General features: G+C 41.0%; 1 protein-coding gene across 1 annotated transcript in view; it reads right to left on the bottom strand.

The window, feature by feature from the left end:
• The window catches only part of PARP8 (poly(ADP-ribose) polymerase family member 8), a 118,102-nt gene extending 103,543 nt beyond the window's left edge, over positions 1 to 14,559 (bottom strand). Inside the window, exons 1-2 of the mRNA XM_074569774.1 lie at positions 14,430 to 14,559; positions 13,617 to 13,671 (exon numbers count right to left, since the gene is read on the bottom strand). Of these exons, the coding sequence (XP_074425875.1) occupies positions 13,617 to 13,671; positions 14,430 to 14,520 (146 nt within the window). The 5' untranslated portion in view covers positions 14,521 to 14,559. The remainder of the gene's footprint in view (positions 1 to 13,616; positions 13,672 to 14,429) is intronic.
• Positions 14,560 to 27,726: the final 13,167 nt, after the last annotated feature.

Genomic DNA, 27,726 nt, shown 5'->3' with positions numbered 1-27,726 from the left:
TTCCTTAGCCATACAGGTCCTGTGTGCTGAGGGCCTGTGCCTACAGGGTGGGTGATCTGCACAAAGGCAAACCCGGTTTTCAAGCCTGACCCTTAAAAAACCACAGGAATGACCCAGGAGTCCAGCTCACCCTTGTGAAACTCCACCAGCAGGTTTGCAAGAGGATGAGTTTTTCACTGGGACCTAATGCTGTTTAACATCTTTGTTGGAGAGACGTGGGCAGTGTAACTGAGAGCACCCTCAGCAAGTTTGCCAATGACACCAAGCTGTGTGGCACAGTTGACATGCTGGAGGGAAGGGATGTCACCCAGAGGGACCTGGACAGGCTTGAGAGGTAGGCCTGTGCCAACCTCATGAAGTTCAACCAGGCCAAGTGCAACGTGCTACGCTTGGGTCACGGCAATCCCAGGCACAAATACAGGTTGGGCGGAGAATGGCTTGAGAGCAGCCCTGAGAAGAGGGACTTGGGGGTGCTGGCAGACAAGAAGCTCAACATAAGCAGGCAACATGCTCTTGCAGCCCAGAAAGCCAATTGTATCCTGGGCTGCATCAAAAGAAGCATGGCCAGCAGGTCAAGGGAGGTGATTCTGCCCCTCTACTCTGCTCTGTTGAGACCCTACCTGGAGTAGTGTGTGCCGCTCTGGAGTCCTCAGCACAAGAAGGACATGGACCTGTTGGAGTGGGTCCAGAGGAGGGCCACAAAGATGATCAGAGGGCTGGAGCACCTCTGCTATGAGGACAGGCTGAGAGAGTAGGGGTTGTTCAGCCTAGAGAAGAGAAGGCTCCAAGGAGACCTTATAGCGGCCTTCCAGTACCTAAAGATGGCCTACAGGAATGATGGGGAGGGACTCTTGATCAGGGAGTGTATTGATAGGATGAGGGGTAATGGTCTTAAACTGAAAGAGGGTAGATTTAGATTGGATATCAGGAAGAAATTCCTTCCTGTCAGGGTGGTGAGGCACTGGAACAGGTTGCCCAGAGGGGTTGTGGATGCCCCATCCCTGGAGGTGTTCAAGGCCAGGCTGGATGGGGCTTTGAGCAACCTGGTCTAGTGGGAGGTGTCCCTGCCCAGGGCAGGGGGTTTGGAACCAGATGGTCCTTAAGGTCCCTTCCAACCCAAACCATTCTATGATTCTATGATCTGTCACTTACATCATTATAAATCAAAGCAGAAACCAACAAACGAAACCCTCAAGTAGTACCATAGAGGGTAAAAGGTCACCCTCAATCAGTCATATTACTGGACAAATACACTAAAAGAACATTGTGATGATCCCCAAAGCAAGTACTGAACACCCTGTGAAGTGTGGAGTAACAATTAATAGCATAATGCACCTAATGATACATGCATTGATACTGATGGAAATACCAGAAGGTCTCCTATATTTGGGGGAACAGCATTAGAAGATAGTTACTGGAGAGAGACTCCCAGAGGTCCATAAAGAATCTTTTTTAAAGAATAAGTAGGCTAGTAGCCTGTAAAATGAAGAATGGGAAACCGTATAAAGCAACACCTTTTTTTTTTTCATTGCTTTGCAGTTCTATTTAAAACATTTCCTGTAACACATAAGACCATACAGCTTCTATTGGTTCAAGCTAAAATGCATTCCTAGACCTGTGCAGCATCTACAGTGAAAGACCTGAAATACATGCTTTTTCTAAACACCTCTGTTCAGTCTTACTTAGGTACAACAGAAATCTCAAAAACATCCCAGGTAAAAGAGGTTTTTAAACCTAAATCAGCAAACAACTCAGGCTGCAGCTGCAATTATTTCAGTAGTGATTTTTTTTCTAGCCACCCACATATTAGACACCAAAAACAGAATAACGAACAGCAACAAACGTGTGATTGCTCTGATTAACAGTCTGAGCACCCGTTGTTAGTATAGTGAAACTTCCCAAGAACTGAAACCAGAACTTCAGGTTATACATATAATCTGAAGAGAACTGGGAGATAAGCTATCTATAGCTGCTCCATGTTGTTAACTTGCATAGTATAGCTGTTTAATAACAACTATTTCACATCTGTCTTCAACAATATGAACACAACAGATCGCAGTTTTTGCCAGAATCAATCAGTATGCAGAGCACCTCTGGAAAACAAAAGGCCAGAAGGAATGGAAAGAAAACTGTAATTTGCCTACACTCTCCATCAGCGTGGCTGAAATGGAAATGGCATGGTCAGGGTTGGTGTGAAACCTTCTTTAACTTCTGCAGAATAAAGTCATCATGATCTCTCAAGACGCAGTGCAGAGGTGGTACTTTCTGTGGGACAAGACCTTCCTTGTGCCAGAGGGATCCTGTGGGAACATCTGCGTTGCACACAGACAAGCAAGTGCTGTGTCAAGCTCACCCTAGCACTGAAAATGCAAAAAGAGACCAGCGTGGTGTCTTGGCTAGTGCCTTTGCTCATGGGGTTGCACCACACGTGTAAGCCCGAGACTTGGGTGCCGCACTGCCGAGAGCACCTGTTTGCTATGCAGGAGAACTTCTCAGGTCTCTATCACTTCAGGCATCTCTGCCTTATTTTGCTGTCATCCCTCCCCTTCAATACAAGCCATTCCCAAAGAATATAATTTAGATCTCACTTTATCAGCTTCCATGAAACTTGTCCTTACCTTGTAGGCTAAAATTCAAACACAAATAATGTGTAATTTCACTTTGGTATATAACTAATCACGCATATATTAAACTCTTCCACTAGAAGTCAATGAAGATAACATACTGCATTTATATTTAGCTTTGCTCTATTTAAACTTCCTTAACAAGATGAATATAATTATAGACGGGTCCTCAGTGCTATAAGTTGGCACGACTTTACTGAATTCCATGGCAATTTGTCAATTTAAATTAGCTGAGAATATGGTAATAATGTTACATCACATAAAGTACAACAGAGAAATAACCTGGGACAAAATACAGATGGGAATAAGCTGCAAGCAAGCAGAGGAATGGTGAAAGGCTCATTAATACTAGCAATTTATGATGATTTGCTGGGCACTTTTGTCAAAAGTTCTGCAACTGTTACATGAACTGAAATATGCTGGAAACACTCTAGAAATTGCCATGCCAGACAAGACGTGACACCTTTCACACGGCCTTGCAGCCAGAGACTTGACCCACTCTGCTGTTGGCTGGTGACACCTTGTGAATAGGGGAAATGAGGAAGGACTTTGTAAGCACGGTAAATGCTTTTCTTGGCCCTAAATGATGACTGGTTTATGTGCTCCACGAGTGAAATCAATAGCTTTTGTAATTTTTATCCCGACTCATGTAACTTCAACTCCTGGTCTCTTCACAGACAGCAAATGCCTAATCCTTATTAGCACACTGGGAGGCCAGCGTCTTCCACACATCCATGCCAGCCTTGAAGCCAGACAGTGCTAGATGTAAAAGGTATTTGCACTTCGTATCTCTGTGTGTTTGTTGTCCTTGGCAAAGGTCAGTTTTTAGCTGAACCACAGGATGAATGTGTTTCTTCATGCCTTAAAATAAAGGCATATGCTTTTTAATATCTAGTTATTGATGTTTAAACACAGAAACAGTACAGTAAGCAATTATTCACCACGAGACGGACAATATAAAACAAATAAAAGCTTATCAGTAAAATATAAATTCAGTTACAGAAGAGCCTGAAGTCTCCTTCAACTCATCTACTCCTTATAGTACGGTTCACAGGGAGAATACATTTCTTTTAATTCATTCTATATAGCTAAAATCAAATAAACACTAGAATTTCTCACAATTTGTCATTTTAAATGAGAATACCAAAGCAAATAAAAAAAAATGTAATAGCCAAAACATGGAATTGTAGATGTCCTTAGATTACTGAGCAAAATACCTTAATAAGAACTAAACTGGTGGCTGCTAATCCATGTAATTTTACTTCAGTAATGAATGTAGAACAGCTGTAACCAACACTGAAGTTTGATGTACAAAGTCCAGCAAAGCTAAATCTGGCACAGTGAACATGTAGAAGCAGGACTCTATGCCAGAGGCGACGCTGTGCTTGTGTTATACAGGTATTTGGGGGGAAAAAAAAAAAGAAAAAAAAAACCAACTACGGGCACATAGGTCTGCTAAAGGCAAGAGAGCTTGCACCTTTGGTGGGCTGACTGACACTTTACTTCACGCTCTAGAGACCAATACTAAACTAATTTTAAACTTCTGTTGGCCTGAGTTAACAAAACTAGTATATGCCCAAGGAGATTCTTGCAGAGGTTATGGTCCTCTCATTGCCACCTAAACGTATCCGGTTTCACTCTTCCTGTCACACACTGGCAAAACATGAGTCCTCCTTCAACATAGAAGCCTACAACATCCTACTACTGAAATTTTATGCCAAGCCTAACAAGCCTTGTTCTATAGGATGATTAGAAGCCTTTATAGCAAAACAATTCTCTAACTTAAAAGAATTAATAAGCTGTTTTCAGCTGTAACGCCATTAGAGCTACAACCATGCACAAAAGATTTCATGTAATATTCATAGAACTGTATTAAAGCAGTAGACTACCTTAATTTATATAAATCCCTATCTATAAGAGAAGGCTGTTTACAGTGTCCATAACTGCCATACCAAGACATTAGCCAAATATATGTTCTCCAAAAGTTTTTAATACTTGCAGGTTACATTTTTTTGTCTGAAATACTGAAATAAAACTATTTTTTTTGTTGTTTTTTAACATTTCCACTGTTTTGCACAAATATATACTGCAATGGCCAGATTTCACTTTCTGGACAAAGTCAATATATTCCTTTCAGGTGTTTCCACATAATAGTCCTCATTAAGAAATCACCGTTTCTATTTCGACCAATGGTTATACCTATACAAAAAGCTCTGAAACCATGTTGGGACTCAGTTTAAGATTTAATACTGAGTGGCTGAAAGATAAAGAGGTTTTCATGTGGCCTAGCAAATTATGTTCTTAAAAGAGGACTCTGTGACAACCAGGTTTTCAGATGCTAAGGCTAAAAGGACAGAGGAAGAAAAGCATGGTTTTGACAACTGGCCTTCTGTCTGCGCCCTCTGCAACACCAGCGACTTGGTAAGAATGCATGACAGCAAGCTTTTTTCCTTGGATAAATTGCAGCTCTCCCACCATCCAGAAAGGTACTGAAAAATGAGAATACATCTGGAAAGATGGCAGAAAACAGAACTCTGGTCTTCGTAGCTCCCCTCCAGGTGAAAAAAATGACCTGGATTGCCATTCACTAAGAGCAAGCAGGGTCAAATAAAAAATTGAGCAGTATTGCTGTGGACCCAAGCGAGCCCCATCACATCAGAGGAATTACTCGGACTCATACAGCTGTAACTGAGATCAGGCAGCTGAGTATCAGCAAGTACTTTTATGACAACGAAGTGCCTCCTGGTTTTAACACCTTTATCAACCTCAGGTACTAATCTGACAGAAAAGCATCCTAATTATTTTCATATTTTGCTGTATGTATGATTATTACGGGGTGAGAACTCCCCATCAAAGACCAGGTTTTCAACATTAAGGAAAAAGAACAAGCAAGAATGAGCAACGCCACAAAAATAAAATAAAATAAAATATTCTACCATTTGCAGAAAAGCTAATGACCTGGAATACCACGTCTAACCCATAGGCTGTTTTTTTTCACTTGAGAGCAAATGCTGTCTGTCACAAACACCTTATTGAATAGAAGCATGACAGCTGAACGGTGCAAAGTTATCCTGCCTTCTAGCTTGGCTCTTAAAATATGAAAAATTCTTATCTATAAACATAAAATGGAACATTCATTTAAAGCAACAAGATGACAAGATGGCAACCTGTAATATATGAGATGAAATGTAGAATGCTACACAGTTTGAAAGGAACTTATTCTTTAATTACATACTTCTCTCTACAAATGGTATATCACCATTTTTTGTACTCTCTTTTGGCAAACAGAACATTTCATTACACAAGAGACACGCTGTTGTCCCTTGTCTTTCTGATCAATGCCTTGAGGCTGGAAGCAGACATCCAGAGGGTTTGTTAGTTTCTTTGAGCTTCCTCTTTGCCCTCGATTCTTTGCTCCAGACAGGCTCCCACTGAGCACTGCAGAAGTCTCCCTCAGAAGAAAGTGATTCAGCTCAGTCCTCATTGCCAGGACACACCGTGGTCTTCTGCAACAGCCAGGAGAAGCCAAAGCCTTCTAGAGGGCTCGGGCAGGTACCTGCCTTCAAGCAAGCTACAGGAAGAAAGATGTTCACCCTCCAGCCTTTCCCCAAGACTGTCTTCTGCCTTGTTACGTTAGGTGAGCATGTGCCGAACCATGACTTAGTCCCACAGGATTACACCGTGCCAAAAGCACGCACAATGGTGCTTGGCCCTTGCACTAGGGGAACACAATGTCTGACATAAACCTCCCTGGAGATAATGGGTCCTCCCAGGAGAAGTCTGACTCATAAAAGCAACAATTGTTCCCAGTCCTTAGGCAAGGCTCCTTCCTCCCATAGAAACAGGCTGGATGCAATCTTGTGTGAGCGTGCAGAAGGCTGTCAGAGGAAGGAGATGTTATTTCTGTACCTTGTTTAGTCCCTCTTCTTTCAGTGAAATTTTCTAGCTACTGCCGTACAGGATAGTAGGCTTATCTTTATGAGTCAATTTTACCCTTACCAATTTTAAAGGAGCTGCTTTTCCTCAGATGAGGCCAGTTCAATGAAACATCTGTAAAAATCTGCACCCTCCTGTAGCAAGGAGGACATTAATTCTTAAGAGCTGTCCTCTTAAGTGGGATTTATTTAATGCCAAGGCAGAATTATACATTGGAGTTTTTCTAGATTTACTCACATTTCATCCCTTTCTTAGTTTTAATTGTAACTAAAGTGAACTATCCCAGCAATTTAAAATTTACTTTCCAGCTAGGTGCTGAAGCTTTTTAAAATAAGTATTTTGACTCTGAGTGATTAGACTCTTGACTGAAATGAGAATTCATATTCTGGACAGTAAGTAATCCATGGAAAAAATATGCCAACAGGTATCTCCAGCTCTTTATTTATGAGCAATGAAAAATACGGGGAATTATTAGAGACTAACAGGAAAAGCCAGAAATGGCATTAGTCCCAATACAGAGAAAAGTGATCTAAATTAATTTTGTCAGAGTGGACTCTGCTTTCAAATTTATTTGTCTTATCACATTAACACTTTAACAATGACAGCCTACAGGTCTATTTTTAGGTACTTAATATGTTAAAATATGTGATGAAAGCAGAGAAAGAAGAAGTTACTGAAAACGTTTTCTGTAAAGACGTTCAAGCACTCAAGCAACTCTGTGCTGGTGAACCATTCAAACAGCAGTGCGTACATTTGTATGGCAGCAAAAACACCTGCATAAAGATTGTGATGCTTTTTAAAAGTGCTAAGCAACGGCACAGTAATACTGAGACCACTACATGGTGTGGGAGTTCAGCACATCTGAAAACCAGGCCATTCATTTAAGCGCCTAAAAACACGTTTTTCTCACAGAAAGGTAGATGTTCACAATTTGAATGTATTGTTCTAAGTATCAGTACAGGGTGCAGCTAAAAGAGGACAGCCACTCACTTCACCAAACCAGTAACTCATCTCCACAAAACCATGCTCTCCCTGAAGGATGTGATTTTTCCAAGATGCAATGATGGGGACTGGGTTAATTTCAGACAGAGCTGGTTTTCTAACAGCAAGGCGAGAAGAATCTGTTAGACACAAGACCATCAAAAAAAAGGCAAGCTCAGAAAGACCGTGAGTAGAATGGTGTTGATTTTGCTTTTCACAAACCCTCAACGTTGCATTTTTTCACATTGACTTTTTTACTATGGTGTTGTACTAGATCTCTTTTTAGAATGAATCATTTGTTAAATCACACCTACTGAAATTCTTGCAGTATCTATCAAAAAACTATCTATAGGAATGTATGGGTAGGTTTCATGTACATACTGCACTCTGCCAATACTAGAAGGTAGTATAAAGTCAGAATAGGTATGGTAGCAGGAATTCACAGAACGGAAAATGCTTTTTGATTTTAAAACTGAAACTTAATTAATACCTGACACAAAACTGTTTTTAAAAGTACCCAAGGCTGTATTCAACCTTATTTAATCTACAGAATCTTTAATTAAGAAATGGAAATCATAATGCTTGCCATGTTATATCTAAACTAGATTCCTGTCTCATATCACAGATTTCTGTCACAGGAAATGGTGCGGTCACAGGAAAAATGTTAAGCCGTATTTGATAAGAAAGTTAAAATTGAAAGACGAGGTACTATCAAGGTATTTTGAAATAGCAATAAACAGATGGCTAAGTACAAGCTGTGTACCTAGTTTTCACCCTTCTCTTACTGTAGTAGAGGTATATTTTAGGAATGTAATTACATATTTAATAACCTGAGCACAAAGTTAAGCACAGCCATCAGCAACAGAAGATGAACTGTGCTTGTGCCAGCCCTTCCTAAGCCCTGTATAAATCCGATTCCAGCTAAACTAAAACCATTCAGAGCAATGGATTCCAAAAAAATCATCTTCTTAAGTCATACTTTCATGGATACTTCTCATCTTATGTAAGCCACCGCTGCTTCCAAAAGGAACAGTCCAACCTTCTCTTCCCAAACCTTGCATAGCCAGGCAATGAACACTGCCAGGCAATGAACACGACAGAGCAGCTAGGTTAAAACTAACCTATCCAAAAAAGGCTGGTCTTAAATTACATCATTTTGGAAAGGAAAGAAAAAAATGAAAATGCTCAGAAAACTATTCCACTTCGGTATTTTCTGATGGACACAATTTTATGTTTCGGTTTAACAAATGTTTTTCAGTTCTCTCCTTTCTCTTTTGCTACAGTATATATAAACTGAACATAAATTTTAAGATAAAAACACTCATCAGTTACCCCCAAACCATTTTTCTTCACCGCTTTTTTTGTACTGAAGACTTTCAGCGTTATGAGAGTGACATCAGAATTTCCAAATTATTCACCAAATTGAATCTCTCATGTAGGCAGTTTTATTTAATTCATGTAAGCAGCAACAGGGCATACCACTAACAGGGGAAAAAAAATCTATTTATCATCAAGTGGTTCAAACACCTGGTGGACACAATGTGCTATGACTGCCGATAGTGGTTTTCATCTCTAGCTATAGAAAGCCACAAGCAATTTAGTTACTCTTTCAGAGGCATAGCTCCCCAGCTGTGAAATATTTCACTGCTACAGTGAGGTGGGAATTAATTCATCAGTTTACATGAAAATTTCTGATACTACAATATTAAGCACTATGTGGTAACCTCTTAAATAGAAAACAAAAAGCCAAATATTCAAAATCAAAACAGCCTAAATTAACAATTTGTCATTATTTTAAGCAAAAAACACCAATTACTTCAGACCAAAATTCAACTTTTCTTGCTTCTTCAGAACTGCCATTGTTATAATCATTGTGCTAAAGTATGGAAAGCAGAACACAGGAGTCCTCTATGCAAATATGAGATGGGAATTTTGCTGACAAAATTAATGTGTTCCATTCTTACAGGTCTTATCTAGTTTCTTTACAATATGCTGCAGTATCTGATCTGTTCTCATGCACAGCCTTATTGTCATCATCCCTTTCTGCCAATGGAAGTTAAGTACATATTTGAATGAAGAGGTATTTATTTCAGGACTGATATGATGTCCTTGTTTAGCCTCAGAAAAAAAAAAAAAAAAAAGGGAGGGGGGGAGAGGCGAGAAAAACACTAAAAAAAAAGGAAACATCTTTTTTTCCAGGACAACCAAGCACTGCTTCTATGTAAACCATGTCAAATGACATACCAAGTGAAAACAACTTCAGGGCATCATGCATTTTTATTTGAAAGATGACAGTTCAACAGTTCTGTTCAGTCTGCACGGTTTCTGGAGGAGCAATGTTTCATACAGGGGCAGAAAATAGGAAAAAGGAAACGAGATTTTTTTTTTTTTTGAAAAAAAGATAACTTGACGTGTTCACACTTTAATACCCTTTTTTAGATCCTGCAGTAAAAAGCATAAAAAATCCAGCCATTTCTGACTTTCTGCCAGATGTAGTTAAAGAAGAGTAAATCTTGCACAGTCACAGCGCCCAAATGAACACCTCACTTTATAAGCAATCTATCACCCTACTTAGTGCTTTCTGACAATTAAATTAAAAATTATTAAATTGATAAATAATCTGCCCCATATTTAGTGCCCACATTATGCACAAATATGCACTTTCGCTAATAAATTGCTGATTACAGCCTTCCCAAACTAGGAAGCACCTCTGCAGTGTCAAACAACTCTAATTGTTTGGAAGTGTGAACACTGTGGTGTTTTTTATTTTTAAAGAAGTATAGTGAAATACAGTCCAAAAAGTTTAACTGAACTACATAGGCAGGAGATCATTTATGATAATTCACACAATATGTTTGTATTTACAGAGATTATGCCCTTCTAACTTTTCAAGAAAAATCCTGCAAATGCACAATCTCCATGAAGCGTATTTATGCCCATCCAGTGATCATTTACACATAGATTATTTACACAATATAATAGCTTAATATCACCTAACGGTCAAATGTTGGAACAGGTCTATATGAAGAATAAAAAAATAATAGTTTTCCCTGGAACTTCTGTACTTGAACAAAAGCTAAGTCATGCCCTCGGGGTTTGGTTCGGTACTTTACTGTGGGAATACAAGTTAACTCCACTGAAGTGATGATAAATGTGCTCTGGATCAGGCCCATCTATTTGGATTGATCTGCAGCGTGGTTATGTACTACCTCAATATTTGAATAGTACTAATGTAGGAAGAGGCTGTGCAATCAATGCAAGCAACAGGGGAAAATCAGATAAAGACAGAGAAGCTGGCCCCAAGAAGAAAAATCTCACACAGATAAATTTAACAGTTTAAAGAACAAACACAAATAAACCTTAGGTCTTCACCATAACTGAAATAATATTGGTACACTGACTTCCATGGACTTAAACTGATTTATTGAGAATCTGTCTCTCAGTTTATAAAATAAGACTACTGATAAATGGACTTAACAGGCACTAGATGCAATTACAGTATGCAGAGGACAACGCTCAGTGATGTTTAACTTGCGAGTATTGTCACCTGCCTTTTGACAAGGGTAAGAAAAAATCCACCTTCTCAAACAGAAAACTTACTGCCTTCTTTTAAGGGCTTCCACTCTTGTATCTAACCGCTATGGCTAAAACAAAGCCATAATACACACTGACCTAAAGGAACATCAAAAGGAAATAAAGCATAAAAAAGACTTAGTTCCAAGCACGACTAATGAGTGCTACAGTCCTGTAATCTTCCTTACACACCATTTTTAGTCTTACTCATTTAAATCTGTTTCTTGGTTTGAACATCCACCCAGTGAACATCCACCCCTTTGCCCATTACTCAAAAGCCCGCATCCCTGTCAGTTGGAAAAACAAAGTAATCAGGATGAATATCTGAAGTAGGTGGACAAGGCCTGCGGATGATACTCAAGTCTATGATCATGAGCTAACAGAGGTTTTGTAATTCAGGAACAAGTCCTGAGTGCAATAGTCAAAAATGGGAGTCACCACTCAGGCAGCTCACAGCTGCAGCAGTGGCAGGAAGAAGAAGAAAATAATCACAGCCAAATGCAAGAAAAAGATCCTTAGATAGCCTTGTGCTCTCCTACCCCAATACCGCATACCAGTGACTGCTGTTGACCCTGTACTGGAGACTTGCCCGAATGCTGCACAGTGCAGTATGGCAGCACCTTCTCCCAGAAGAAACCAATAACTCATCTTCCATGTGAGAAAATGAAGTTTGGCTCTTAATAGTCAAGGCTTAGGGTCTTCGTTTTATGTACTTCACAAGAGAGCTTACTACCGTAAATTGGCCACTCAGTACACCACTCTACACTAAGAATATTGTAAAAAGTCTTTCTAAATCACAATACAAACAAGCAGAGAACATGGAACACGTATCTCAGAGGATACTTTTTAAATGTCCTTAAAATGTGAAAAGGAAAGTGAAATTTGAGTATGCTCTAAATAATAACGCACTTCCACCATTTTCTGTAAGCATAATGTTTGTTTCTCAATTCAGTTTGTATTTTCAAGGTCCTGAGACTAGTTTCCAGTCAAGTTTCCTAAGCAAATGCTGACCCCAGGTAAAATTCAAGGCCGCGGGATGTAAGGTCGTCTTCCGTCTCTCCTCGTACAAGTGACAACGTTTTGTTTCAATATTTATAAACCAGTTTGTTTCCCATCAGTTATGCCCTCAGGCTTTTCACTATATTCAGCTTGGAAAATGGAAACAATAGACAGGTTTCACTTCCCGATCTCTTGCTGCAATATTTGGTTTAGAAAGCTGAGCAAAGTAACTTTCAAATTAAATTGTTTTAGTTACATGATAAATAATATTTCTGATGTATAATTTTTACTGTATCAAGCCTTTCAAAATTGTCTTTTAAAACAAGACCGAAGTGTATGTTTTCTTGTAGTAAAATCCTAAATGAAAGAGTATACTACAAGCAACCTAAAAATGCATTGATTCTCAGATGTTGGGTGAACTATTCCACTCCACTGAAAAATGACAGAAGTTGTCTTTTCTTTTAGTGGGAAGAGGCAGGGTAGCAAACTGGGAAAGCATTTTTCCAAGCAATCTCTCAGCCTGTGGAACATCTGCAAGCCTGGTCCTGCAGCCAGCCCACGGAGCATGCACGGGGGAGAACCGATGGCTGCGGGAGTGCTGTCTGCACTGAAAGGTTCCCTTGCAAGGAATACAGTACTTTAACCTGGCATACCCCGGGAAAGAAAAACAATTGCCAAAGATATCAGATGAACTGGGGCGGGGGGGGAATCAAACCAAGACTTATTGCCAAGTCTAATAAAATTTGGCTAAAAGATAAGAGCATGACGTAACATATACTGTTAACACCTTATTAAGTAAAAAGGTAATGAAGAGACGGGGAAATGAAAAGGATGTGCATTCACGCTTTTACATGTATTTCCTTCTGAAAACAGATAAACACAACAAATGCTGAAATATAATTAAAAATGTGTACATGCACAATCCAGTTTATAACCAAAAGCTCAGAACCACTTAGAAATAATATTTAAACTGCCATTCAATAACAGCATTTTTTAGCCTTATAAGCTATACTGACATTTCACTTAATGTCTCAGGAATCTGATTTGGTCAATCACTCACAATCTTGCATCTGTCATGGGACTAAATATGGCTCTCATGCAAGAGAATAAGGTGCTGATGTGAAATTTGCCCTATTGGTTATTAAAGTCGTAACTTTTCGCACTTTTTTAACATGAATTAACTTTATATCACGTTGACACCTTTGCTATGCTTCTGTTAAGTTTATACCTAAGCAGAAATTCTGCATATCCACATAAAAATGAAAAGAAGAGAAACAGTGCAGAGCAGCACTCAGAGGAATGAGCCTCTGACAAGTAGGATCACCTTTCTGATCACCTCCCTCCACACTTCCTCCTCCTCGGTTTACGTTTGCACGAAGGCAGATGATTTACTGATCCTCCTTGCAAACGGAATGGAAACAAAAGAAGCCTGCCACTGTATTGAACCACTGCACCTCACTGCCACCAGGAAATGATTTTTTGCTAAAAAAAAAAAAAAAGTACCTTTTGGAGCCTCCAATATAGGTGAAGGTAAAGGTGGAGTCTGAATACCTGAAATCTGAAAGACAAAGAGATGCATTATTACAACTTGTCTTTATTTTGGCTGAAATAACCGAGGTTTTACAGAGCAGCATTCAGTTGCCGACAAGGGGGTGGGTGGAAGGGGGGTGGGGGGTGGTCGGGCGTGAATCAGACGAAATGCAGCATCCCCCAGCCGCCCCCCGCCCCAGCCCCTCGCAACAAGTGCCTGGTACTATGGCAACGGCAGGGATTTCCATTGTCAGAAACGGCAACAGGCAGCCACAAGCCGGGCTCCTGCGACGGCCCATCGCGGCCGGCACCGCGCCGGCAACGCACCGGCACCGCGAAACCCCAGGGGGAGGCGGGGGGGAGAGGGGGGTGCTACCACGGAAAGGTGGGACGCTTGTCGCCGGCCGAGCGGGGATAAAGGCATGCACCGAGGAGCAGAAAGCACAGGGGCTGCGCCAGGCAGCGGGGGGGCCACGCACACGGACACATTCGCCCACACCCGCCCGGGTTTGCGTGTGGCCGCTGCCACCATCCCTGCTCGGGATGTGTCGTCGTCCCCCCCCACCTTTCCCGGCCGGCGCCTGGTCCCATCTGCCCTCACATGCCCTCCGGAGGAGGAGGAAGAAGGGGGCCGAGGGCAGGCACACGCCGGCTCGGCGGTGGCCCCTCGCTGCCGGGAACAGCGGCGAAGGGCACGGCCGCCGCGGCGGCGGCAGCCCGGTGCGGGGCGGGCGGCGGCGGCAGAGCCTCCGCGCCGTCAACCTGGCGCCCGGGAGAGAAACTCACCTGCAAACAGGCAGTCCTTCTCCGCCTTGCACTTTTGGATCACAACGTCAATATCCTTCTGAATCCTCTCTTGTCTTGAACACATCCCCATGAAATAAATCCCAGGGGAAGAAAAAAAGCAGCCTTTATTTCCACCCCACCCCCCCTCCCCGCGCTGCCAGTTTTTTTAATATTCAGTCCGAAAGATGGACCCTGGGGCTGGCGGGCGGGAGCCTCCCCGGCGGCCCGGAGGGATCCGCTCGGCCGGCTGGAGGACGGAGGAGGAGGAAGGCGGCGGGAGCCGATCTTGCATGCCCAGATGTGCCCGCCCAGATGTGCCGCCGCTGCCGGCGAATGGCAATTTCCTCACAACGGATCCAGCAGCGGAGGGTGGCGGCGGCGACACGGGAACCCCCCCCTCCCACCCCCCACGCCCTCTGGGTTTTTTGGGGTTGGCTGGCTGGTTTGGTCTTTTTTTTTTTTTTTTTTTTGGAGGAGAGAGGAAGGGAAAAAAAAAATAAAGGGGGGAGGGTGGGCAAGCCGACCCGACCGCTCACATCCCTGCCCCTCCCGCCAGCAGCGGCGATCGCCGCGCAGCAGCAACGCGGAGCCGGCGGCGCCCGCACCCGGTCCCTGGCGGCGCGGCGGGGCCGGCGCTGCTGCAGCGACGCCGAGCCGCAGACCCTCCCCTCGCTGCCGGCCCGGCACGTACGGCCCCCGCCGGCTCCCCCGGCGGAGGCGGCGCGGGGGGAAGGAAGAGGCGGATGCACAAGAGCCGTGCGGGCGGCCCGGGAGGCGGCGGGCTCGGCGGCCCTGGCCCCGCCGCCGGCTCTCGCCTCCTCCTCTCCCTCACCGCCCTGGGCATAGGCTTCTTCCTCTTCCTCCTCCTCCTCCTCCTCCCCAGCATCGGAGAAATGCAAATGGCAAGTGATCTGGGCGGCGGGGCGGTTCCCGGGCCGGCACCGGGGAGGAAGCGGGGAAGAGCGGCGCTTCCCTTCCCAGCCGGGCCGGGACAGCGGGGCTTCGCTCGCCCTTTGTCCCGGGGCGGGGATCGCCGTCCCGCCGCGTCCTCCCCCGGCAGCCGTCCCCCCGCGCCCGCCCGGCTCTCTCTCCCCGCCGCCGGCCGCCTTCCGCTGGCCTCCGCGCCCTTCCGCCCCCGCGGCGGCTGCGTCCCGGCCCGACACCGCGGGCGGGCGCCGGGGAGCGGTGTTCCGTCCCCGGGCAGGGACACCGAGCAGCCCACCCCCGTGCCTGCCCGCCCCCGCCCCATCGACGGGGACGCGAGCCCGCGGGAACGGTGAAAGAGGAGGAAGGCGTTTGTAGACCCTCTCCGGCCACCGGGGGTCTCTGCCGCGCCCCTGTCGCCGCCGTCTCCGGCAGAGCCATCTCCCGAAGCTGAGGGCTGCGGGAGGGGGCTCGGGATGTCGGTACAGCGCCAGGCGGCCGGCACTGATCCCGTACAGGGGACAGCCCTAGCACAACTCGGAAAGAATGGCCAGGTCTGCAAAACCAAGCATTTTTCATCAAAGTGCAAAGCGGAAAAAAAAAAACAAAAAAACCCAAAACAACCAAAAAAACCCACCCCAAACGGGTGTGAATGTAGTAGGAACAGTTTTGATTAAAAAAATGGAAAGAATATGCACAAAATTAATTTTTTACATATTTAGCCGTCTGTAAACAGCTCCCATGGATTATTCATTATGGAGCTCAGTTGTTTTAGTGTTTTTTCATTAAGCAAGTCTGTATTAATCATGTATTGTTGAGTTCAAACACTGGACAAACACAAATCATTATTTTCTTATTTGTTGTTAAGTGGAAATAGCTAAAAAAGTGAGGATAAAAATATTCTGTATGTATTCCTGTGTAGATAAGATTTTGCATCTGAAGGAAGGACCAGAAGGGAAATAACAAAGAAAAGCAGGTAGTGTTTAAAGAGAACAAAAATCCATCACGTGATAGGACTCTGTCTCTAAGAAAATAATTTATCTTTGAAGGGATGTTTCCAGACGACTTTTCGGTGCTGTTCACTAAATTCCGTTCTACCACAGCAAGACCTTTCCAAGGCAGGACACAGAACGTGTCACTGTAGTCAGACATACAGTGTAATATGGTAAGACACTGTCATTCTGTTAAGTTACGCCAGCTTGGTCAACGAGTGACGCTTTTCTAGAGGGCTTTTTTTTTGCTATTCAGGATAGGACGTCAGCAGCCATGTTTGCTGCCTTCCCCTTAATCATAGTTAGAAGATGTAATCAGAACTTGATTTATTCTGGTCGGGTGTTGGTCCTGAACCTTGTAGGAAAAGGTCTCTGTTATCCCTCCCGCATGGACTGGGAAGGAGGGAGGTTATTAGACAGTTACAGGATATTTATGCTGACAATTCTGCTCACAGCTTATTTTGACCACAGGGTTCTTCTCAGTGTCATGTCAATTAACACAATTCTTGGCTGCCTTTTCAAGCCTCAGACTATTTTTCATAGGCTTGGTAACAGGGAATTGAAAAGTCATCCACAAAGAAACACCACTGTTTTCAAGAAAACTAATATGGGTGGTATCTGGTTTCGCAGCATCAATGGACTAGAACAAGAAGTCTAGAAATACGGTTGGTTATTTATCCCATTTATTGTTATCTATTGTAAGGGGCTCTTGAATTTCTAGATTCTTAGCCAATTTGGCCCTTGATTTACCTGATGGCTCTAGTACTGTTACAGCAGGAATGGCTGATTTCAGTGCAGAAAAGCTAGATTGTATATTGAGGTCATTCTATTGATTAAAATACCAAAAATGGAAATGTTGGAAAATCAAGGTGAATCTTTGGAATTGATCCCTAAATTTTTAAAGATTGACAAGATGCTGACATCCAGGTAGGATTATTGTGTTATTGCAACAGTATCTGTATGCGTGCTGTAATCTCTATAATGATGGACATTATACCACCCTCTTGAAGAAACTTTCTGAAGAGCTTTACAAGTAATTCCATGAACGATAGGACAGCTGGTCTTGGAAGTAATGGTCGTGGCTCAAGGGAATTCAATGTATGTCTTTCCAGTTGCTTTTTCAACCTTAAAAAGTGTCCCATGTCAATTTCTAGTTTTGTCTCAAGTTCAGCTCAGCTCAGTTAGATTAACTGACCTGATTACCCCAATTAAGTAAAAAAGAAACACAAGTAACTTTTGTGTTTGCATTCCTGAGAACCTGAAAACATTTATGGAGGTGTAAATGAGGTAAAATGAAATTTAAATCCGTAGAGCTACATGATTATAAAATTTATGTGAGAAGATTGGCTCAAAATGTAATGGGGACAATTATCTGAAGAGAAACAACACAGTGAATGTGTTGCAATAATGTGTGATGGAGAAAGTTACTGAGGAAATGCATAGGTCATACAGTTTCTGCTTGTAGATGGGTTCTGCCTCCTTTAGCCTAAGCGATTTTTTTTTCATTTTATGCCAGGAAAAAAACCACACTTTCCATGTATTAGTAAAGCTGTTAGAAATGCTTCAGTAAGCATCAGGACACCCTATTCTGTCCCAAAGTATCTTCTTTATGTATTTTTCTAAACATGTTCCTGTTACATATAAACAAATATTAGAAGTCTTAAAAAAAATAATAGTAGGCACACTTGCCATTATAGGGAATACACAGAATTCAGGGCAATGTGACATGGCATCTCTCCCATACTTCTGATATGGGAGAACATTCAAAAGGGCAGAGATAAGGAAAAGAATCCAAACCCCTCCAAAACACCAAATTTCTATCAACCCTCCAAAACAATAACAAAAACCTGTCTCCACTTTTACATGCTCCAGACGAAACTGTAGCACAAAACAAACTAAACCTCTGCTTTTCTCCAATTTCAAGGACTATTTGTCAGTCACTGATACAGCAAAGCTCGCTGATGTCTGTAGGCAGTGAGCTCTGGGAGGTGGAATGTTTAAAGGATCAATACCATTCCACGTTTGCAGCATAAAACACAATGCTACCCTTCCAGTAAGCTGCTTCAAAATGACACAATCATTTCTAAATGACACTGTGGCATTAAAGTCTGAAAACATAGGCACTAAGTTGTGGGAGATGTAGGAGCAATGCTTAGCTGTCCCCACCACCAAAGAAGTGACACAAAGCATAAAGAAAAGCTTTAAGTTTCACTAGAACTCTATTGTTAGCAGTTGCAATCTAATATTCAATGCAATATTCAAGTAAATACACTGAGTTTATAGTTCATTTCCTGTAAGCCTGTTCCAGTTTCAGACAGATAACAAATTGGCTGTCCTTTACGGCATTGCTCTTAGTTGTCCATCCAAGTAGTCATTGCCACTCTGTGTAGCCACAATCCTTAGCCAGAGCAGTCCATATTAGAATACAAAGCCACTCAAATCATGGTGAAATTATAAATAGATTGTCTTCTTTGGGTCATCACTGTAAATCTGTGATGATTTTGATTAAAAAAAAAACCACTAGCATGGTGGACCTATCATGATTTAAGTGTGGATTTCATGGTGAATAAAGCATCTTAACTGATTTTTGGAGTGTATTAGCACTGGTCCATTGGTAAAAAGCCTTTGTTTTTTAAAAAAGAATGACAGTTAAAATGGAATTAATCGCATGATTTAAAATACTGTGTAATTCTTAATAAAATATTTAAATATTTTTGCATGATAAAATCTTAAGTAATGACTTAGATTACAACATGGAACAATAGCTCAAACTATCACCTGTCCAATCCTCCATAAGTTTTTAAAAATCATTTCAAGCCATCTCATCTAGCCTAGGGGATGAAAAAACCTTCAGCTAACATATTTTAACATTACATATTTTATTTGCTTTTTGGGGTTGTTTTTTTTTTTGATAGCAATGGAGGGGTAAAAAAAAAGCATTGACGTGATATACCAGAGGACCAAGGCTTACTTTTTCAATTCAGTGCTGAAATTTCCAAAGCAATTGTATTTTATTTTTTTTTTAAATATATGTTAAACAGCAGTAATAGTCACTGCAAACAAAACAAAAGGATGCACAGGCGCTACACACAGATGTGTGGACTGCTATGACAGTGACCTCTAACTTTCCATCAAAGACCAAGTACTCATCCTTCCAGATGTCACTGAGGCCCACAGTAGCTCAGGCTATGGCTGCTGGCATGATAAATGCTCCTAGTCATGTCAATAAATCATGCAGTCAGAGTCCCAAATGACACCACAATTTATTGCAACTCTTAGCATTACACTTTCTAATGATGATTTTGACTCTTATTCTTGTTTTGCCTCCTTCGCTAATATCATGTCATTTCATCTTTCGGTCTCTGCCTGTTAGCCTCATTTCTCATATGCCTTTTTCCTTTCCTCACTAACTCTTACACCACTAAGGCCTTTTTTTTTTTTTCCCCTAGTGCATCTTATTATTCCCTCTTTTGAACTCTTACTTCTGTCTATGCCATCCATTCAGTTTCCCTCTTCCACCTCACTCGTGGCAGCTCACTTCACGAGCAGCTCAAGGAAGAGGGCTATAACACAATGGGAGAAATCAGAGTTTTGCAGGGGAGGCAAGCAGGAATATTTCTAAACCTTTTATCCATGACTTTCTGATGTCAGTCACAGACAAATCCAGAAGGGGGAACCCTGTGTTTCCTGCCAGCTCCTGAAGCAAGTTGCCTCTTGCCAGCTTCCTCGTTATTTCCATGAAACGTGGACATTTCTGGCTGCACACTGGCATTGCTCAGCAAGGCAAATAACAGGGGTGTCCATCTCTATTACTCTGAAGCCCAGTAGCTAGAATATTTCTCTAGAAGTTGAGAGCTGTGAGTGTATACTCATAGGCTAACATTAAGTTCACGCTTATTGTCTCCGCAACTATCTCTTATCAGAGTTACACCCTAAGGTCAAGCAGTGATCAGTGCTGAAGGTACAACCATCCTGCCTGAGCATAACAAATGGCTTTCCAGTCAGTCTGAGGCACCTATCTCAGGGGTGCAGATAAGCGCCTAAGCCCAGGCAATAGGCAGAATTTCAGCTCCGTTCCATTCCTTACTTGGCCGTGGGCTGTGCTCCCTTTACAACTATTCTAAATCCCCTTCCCGAGAGCTTTACTGATCCCATTCACTGCGCAGGGAACCTAGATGGCTTAGCTATGCTTATGGAATACCTGCATTTACGGCCTGCGGACAGCACGTAAGCACTGCTTCTCCCAATTCACATTTAGTCCCAGACAATAATGTTTAGTGAATGGCTCCAGGGTACGCAGACTGTTTCTGAAATCTGTAGTATTACTGATGTCATTTACTGCAGCTGAACTTATTACCTGGCAAATTTCTCAGTTGCTGAGCACATACATGGTTAAAAAGCCTTAAAAAAACCCTCCTCTGTTGCCTATATCCAGATTGCAATTTCTTAATTGCAAATAGTCATGCCAGAAAGTACTCACTGTAAAATACTTACCTGCTAAAAATATTCCATTTAGTCCATTTTCTGCAACAGTAAATATGATTCACCATGTCACCATCTGTTATCAGGTACCAATGCTTTCCTGCTGTAACAAGCTCCATTGCAGCCAACCTGTGCCTGATCTTAACTAAGAATTTGTAACCCCAAATTAAAAGGAATTGTCAAGTACTCCTAGTTTAGCTGACATTGATAGGGTGGGAAGCACTCAGCACCTTACAAGATTAGCCCTTAGAAACTGAGGACTAATTCCATCGGTAGACCACGTCTCATTCTGCAAGCTGTGGGGTACTGTTTTGATCTCTGACCAAACTTTAAATGAGAGGCTGAAAAAGAGGGAAAATTAGCACATACAGGGTTTCACGCTGCTGCAACTACGCTGCTTCCTGTACCCAAGCAAACCCATTTAGTGTTTGCTCAGCTATTGCTGCACAACCAACTGTGTTTAACCTCACCTATGTAATTAGACTTGGGTGCCTGCATTTGTTCCCTGCAGAAGACTGGAACCGGGGGTTAATGCAATGTTCAGTCAGCCGCTTTAAACAAAGGCACTCTTTAATCTTAAGGAACTAAACATAAAAGAAAGTGACATTTACAATAATTAATGAGCGTTTGCAACTGTCTCATTTAACTCTTACCAAAAGCATCCCAAGCTTGCATACAACAGCCTAACTTTCAGACTCCATATGGGTGTCTTCCTTAGTCACTTTCCCACAGTCTCTTGTCCAGTGCCCCTATGGCTAAGAAAAGGATTTTGGCTTTTTACCTGTTTATAGGCCATCTTTTATGTTTGTTTCCTATTGGTAAAACAGTTGTGTAACCTGCAGGAGCCAGAGTAGGTTTTTTTTTCTTTATAAATAATAGTTGACATGGTATTTAACATTAAACTCTTACAAGGGAGCACATTGTGTGGGGTTTTGCTTATTTCTTCAGCTGCTACGGAACACAGCCAAACGTGTCCAGTATTCATCCCATTGACCATTTATTTTGGTAGTTACCCAGATAATTTGATGCAAGCCATGTTCATGATTACTACAAGTCATCCCATTCCCTGGTTTCCTTGTTATCTTAACACTGAAGTACACTGTGAGCCAAAGGTATCCAGAATGCAGAAGTAACTTTTAACTAAATAACCCATAATCTAAACTAGTAAAAATCTGCGGTCTCTGCTATGACCCAAACAGACTGGAACAATTCAAAAAATGTTAGGCAAAAAGTCTGTGTAGTTATAAACCAAAACCACCAAAGTATTTGGAGAAATAAATCCACTCCCTTTCATGTATTTGCTGCACTGTGTACAAAATCATGCTTACCACGTATCAAGTAGATGTCTTTCCTTTTAAAACCCTGTGCTAACCTCAGAAGGCTTTTCAGTAGATGACCAGCTTCAGAGGTCCAGTGGTGAGACTGCTGGATGCCTACAAAATAGGAAATGGGTAAAACATAAGCAGTGTCAATGAAACAAAATCTGACACCCCTCAAGGACATATGTATCAAATGCAAAAAAAAAGCGTGCAATATTTACAACAAAAAGATCCGTTGGAGGTTAATCTACAGTCTGGCGAGGGGAAGGCAAGGGAGAAAGGGGAGGAAAAAGGTAGGGAAATTAATAAAAAAAGTTTAGAAATAACTGGGAGAAAAGGAGTAAGATTGCTTTTACTTGGAAGAGAAAAAAATTTAAGTACTTCACTTGATCTTCTTTTTAAAGGAGATCATGTCAGTATTCTTTCTTCTTATTAAAAAAAATGTCCATGGGTATTAACGATTAATAATGAAGACATTGATTTTGCAAATCACATCTAAGCTTTCAGTATGACTAGTCCCAGTGATGTGAACAAGACAAGGTATGAATTAAAATGAAATTATTAATTAGTTTTTTAACACAGGTCTTAGTTGTGACACATCCATACTTTGATTTTAAAACCCTTAAGTTTGTATGCAGCATAGGCATTTTCTGTAAGCCTAGTGAAGCTTTGCCTATTCCAGTAATATTATTTCTATATATTTCTAATATTATTTAAATTAATATTAAAAGCAAGTTTCCTTAAATACAATATATTCTTGAAAAGAATACCAAAATAATTCACTGTCATTGTTGAAAATATTCATAAATGCCTTTGTGAGGAAGGAGGTTGGTATATGTCCATTAATGAAGCAATACCTATATTGTATGGGTTTGAGCACTCACAGTGCTATCTAGCTTCTCAATTCCTTCTCTGGTACATAAAACTTGCGATACGACCAAGGTTCTATTCTGAAAGTAAAACAAAAATATCCTCTTGTTGGCAATTCCTCTGCCTTAGCCCTGCGGGGTGCCATATTACTTCAAAATCACAAAATTAATGAGGTAAAACATGCAAAAAAAAAAAGTTTCTGGATTAGGTGTGTTTTTGAGATCTTCTGTGTGACCTTTTTCTCTTCCCTCTTCTTCCTCAATGCTGCTTTGATTTTTCTCTGAAATGAGATTTCGGCTGCCAGCAGTGAAGTAACCCATTTCACAAATCCTGTTGGAGCCCCATCTGTTTCAGTTGAACTTTGTATTTATTTTGTCCCATCTAACACCCATAAGCACTAATTAAATACATCGAAAGATGTAGATGAGCTGTCTTGTGACTGATAAGGTTGTTTTACAAGGCTTACAGCGTGTTTATACTAAAACTTGTGTGGTATGAGACCAATTTCTTCTAACATTCACAACATAAAGTATATACTTGTGTAAACTAACACAATTATACAACTATCCTTGCTCTGTGGGAATAGTATAGAAAAACAGCCACAATTGAATCTAGGTCATTGTTACTGATTTCTAGATGTAAAGTTCAGTTATTTTATATCTTTATATAGCATTTTACATTTTATGCTTTCCTTTTTTTCTTTCAAAATGGTGAAAACCATGAGGCTAACATGTAAATTTTTCAAAATATTTCAAGGCTGAAAAGAAATTTCCTGTAAAAAAAATAATCAGTTGATAATGTTTCAGCAAACTTTTCTTTATACGTTTGCCATGCCCCGAAATAAATTATTAATATGTCCATCATTGTCTTTAAGCCATTTCAGTTTTACTGAGGTGCTCTATGAGGTTTTGCTGTGCAGAACAGTTATAAAATGTTACATAAGGAGATTTGTCTTAGTTCTTGTGTCTTGGTGATTTTTTTGTACAGCTACAGACGGTTGTATACTATAAACCCTATTTTAATTTTCTTATTAAATTAATTTTTCATCTTCCTACATAATTATCTAAATTCTGTAAACTGCACAGATATAGCTCTTGGCACAATATTTCATACTGACAAGAGAATGCTAAAAGAGAAATACAGCTGGATAGGCTCCTAAAATACTCAGCGCTGATTTATGCATTTCAGTAAGCTCAGTCACAAGAGCAGAGCTGGGTAAATAGTAGGAAAAATTATTCATGGAGACATTTACAAATCCCTTACAATTTGGCTATAGTCCCACCCCTTATATTTTCTTGTTTTAAAAAATATTCAGCAGGATTTTTTTATTGGATGATGTCAATATGCAGCCATGATAATTCTGGTAACAGTATCAGTATTTACGTTTGAGCCAGAAAATTATTTTTGACTGTCAAGATAGACCCAATATTGTGTAACACAAGTCCAATGCATATCATACAGTATTGTAAATTATTCAAAATATTAGAGTGAGCACTTTTCAAGCAATACAGTACTTGATAGATGTTCACATAAAGTTGTGAGGAAGAACACATAATGTTCACATAAATAATGAAGAAATGATAAATGCGGTCATAACAATGGCAGGGCAAAGGGCTTCAGCATTCTAAGGTCCTTTCAACCGGGACTTCTGCTGTTGAATCAAAGAAAAAGGAAAATCATATCTGGTTTCTATCAAGCTAAACTTATTTTTGTCATCTCTTTTTGTGATTGAAATAGGGCATAGAGAAGTTCTGATCCATTTAACACAAAATTGATCTTTTCAGCCTGAAACAAAAAGTTTCATTTTGGGACACTCATTTGAGGAAAAACCAGAAGTCATAAGACTGCACTATGAAGAAACATTCTGTAGCTTACAAGTCCTGAGGAGACCTCATGTTGATGTCTCACATCTTGGCCTCCCAACATTTATTAAAGTATCTTATAGAAGGTCAAACAGCTTCAACAAGAGCACTCCACCCTAGAGATTTCCCCCAGCTCCTAGCTAGAATACTTGGCAGAAGCCAGGTTTGGGTTTGTTCTTGCCTCGATAGGAACAGAGAAGTAATGAACGTTCAGCTCCACTGTTTGAACAGTCACTCATGAGAATTCCAGGACCTTGCTCAATGTACTTTTGGTTTAGACAAAGAGAAACAGCTTTACAAGTGCAGAGCAAGAGCACTTGTCTGAGAGCTGAGTATTTATGGCACTCTGTTAGAGAAGCATAAGATCCATCTCCCAAAGAGGAAGGAACTGAGTTCAACTTTCCCATATCTGGAGTGAATGCACTATCCACATTACTCAATGAAGGAGGAGATTATTTTCTGCTGGGGAAAAAAAAAATCTATCCATAAAATTAACCGGAATAAATAATTCAAGATTTCCCTTAGAGGGCATTTTTGTTACTTCATAAAAAGAACAATTGTTCATATATCACTCTGATACTTTCCTAAGGAGGAATAAGGAATAAGTATGAGAAATGTTTAATATAGTATAGTTTGAGCACCTCTGGAGTTTGGAAATCCTTAAATCTGAGAAAAATATTTGATTGACATTGTCATTAGTGTTCTCCAGGGCCATGTTTCTCAAATGGTCAAAATATGATCAATTAAGTGGCTGTAAAATAGAAGATTTTTAAGCATACAAACAAACGGGGGAAAAATACAAAAGGGGATAAAGAGATAAAAAAAACCACAACAAACAACTCAGATGAAACTTTAAATATGAATTTATATTTGAATGTAAACAACAGCCACTGCAATATATTGTACAAGGTAGTTCCTTCATTACCCTCCTCTTTTCTCCACTGAAAATGATGAAATTTCACAGATTAAATTCAAGCTTCCACAGTCCACTTACCTTCTGCCTTTGGCTGTTTTTTTCAAGCCCCTTTGCTTGACCAGCATTGGAGCTTGTGCAAACCCACATTGAGCTGGTGCGGGGTATGAAACCAAAAATCGGGTATAAATAAAAAGCAATTTTCAACAAGATCAGCTCTTGAAGTGGCTTATTTCAAAATGTTAAGTGACCTGCTGATTCAAAAGAGGGGACAGCACCACAGCTAATCCTATTGATAGGTTGTAGCTATTCTGAGAAGTTTCCCAAGTCCAAATCTGATCTCACATACCCTGATTATAGTCAAGTAGTCTACTTACCCCTTGCACAAGAACAGAAATCATATAGTCTAAAATGTAAACCTTCTACTAAAGTACGGAATATGTCACTTCACATCAGGGGTGCGAAAAAATGCCAGTTGAGCTGTACTGCATGAAACACTTGATGTGAGAAGGACACAATAACTCATCACAAAGTGGAGTTTTAGAAAACAGAAGGCCAAATAACATGATGCAGTTATCTCAGTTACTTCTTTACCACAGAGGTGACAAGGATAGCTCGGACCTGGAGAGGGGGACACTGCCAAGTGGTAAGGACACAAAATAACCAGGAAGGAATGCTCACCGTGATAATGTAAACTGCAGTCTCAAAACCATTTTCCAGATAGTCTAGGAACAGATTTGTGGGTCCCAGTTTATGAGGGCACAGAGCCACAAGTCAAGTAACTGCCTCTTCACAGCCTGGAATAACAAATGTCATCATTCTACCTAAACAGACACCAGCATTTTTGATGAGGTGAGCCTCCCCACTGTGTGATCCATAGAAGCAACCCTTGTTAAGACCATCCCTCACTTCTGTCCTCCTACCCAGGGAGGAGTGGTGATACTATCCAATAAATTATTTTAAACACCACTGTGTAGGAATATAATTCAGAAAATATATTGCAGGAAAAAAAAAGGCATAGTTACTCTCCACATAAGCAGTTGATCACAACTTCAGAAACTAATTTCCTTTATTAGCATATGGCCCATTAAATTCGTTCACATTTTAAAATTATGTATTGTCCTATGGCCATATTACATTTTAAGGAAGTGATGTAGCATTTCTAATTCTTCAGGAAGAAATGAGTGTGGAGACCTATATACTTGTATTCATTCTTTGTCCGTTGCGGTATTCAGCTTTAGTTTTTAGTCAGTTTACCCAGGTTATCCTGAAATATTTTGTACTGGTAAAAACAGTGTATTGGAATCAAATTTTTCCCAGTCACTTCAAAGAATAAAGCATTTTATGTGGCCTTTTGCAGGTTTCTTTAAATATTCTGTGCGTTTACTTTCTGATACATATCCGGAAATCACTGGGAAAAAAGGAGTAAGTTTATGCTTCATAGCTTCATACTACAAAATGTAAAAGGGATTTGAAGTGATAGGATTTGCTAAATCATACCTTCATATCTAATTATCTCTGAGATTATAGCAAATAATAGACATCCAAATGAGAAAGTAATTGTGCAAGTGTGTACCACAGGCCTACAACTGTGTATAATCAGAACTATTAAGTTAGGCATCCGAGGCCTTGTATATTCAATTTTTTTGAAAGCTAAAAATTGGCTTTTGGCTGTACAGATTCTTTGGGTTTTAGGACAGCTCATTTTATTGGTGCAATTTTGTTTTCTTTGGGCTTTTCTGGGAGATGGGTGGGATTAAGGGCTTTGAGAAATGGGAGGGGGTTTAACACAAAGGAAATATGGTAGGCGGGCAACCAAAGTGGATAGCTTAGTTTTCATTTAAAAGTTGCCTCCCATCATACTTCTTTTTTTCTTTCCTAAGCAACCATGCTTTTATATATTTCTTCCAAGAAACGCTCCCCTTGGCTCCTCAT

Source organism: Larus michahellis, chromosome Z, assembly GCF_964199755.1.
Source record: "Larus michahellis chromosome Z, bLarMic1.1, whole genome shotgun sequence".
Classification (NCBI taxonomy): domain Eukaryota; kingdom Metazoa; phylum Chordata; class Aves; order Charadriiformes; family Laridae; genus Larus; species Larus michahellis.
This window is presented reverse-complemented; position numbering and strand designations above follow the sequence as displayed.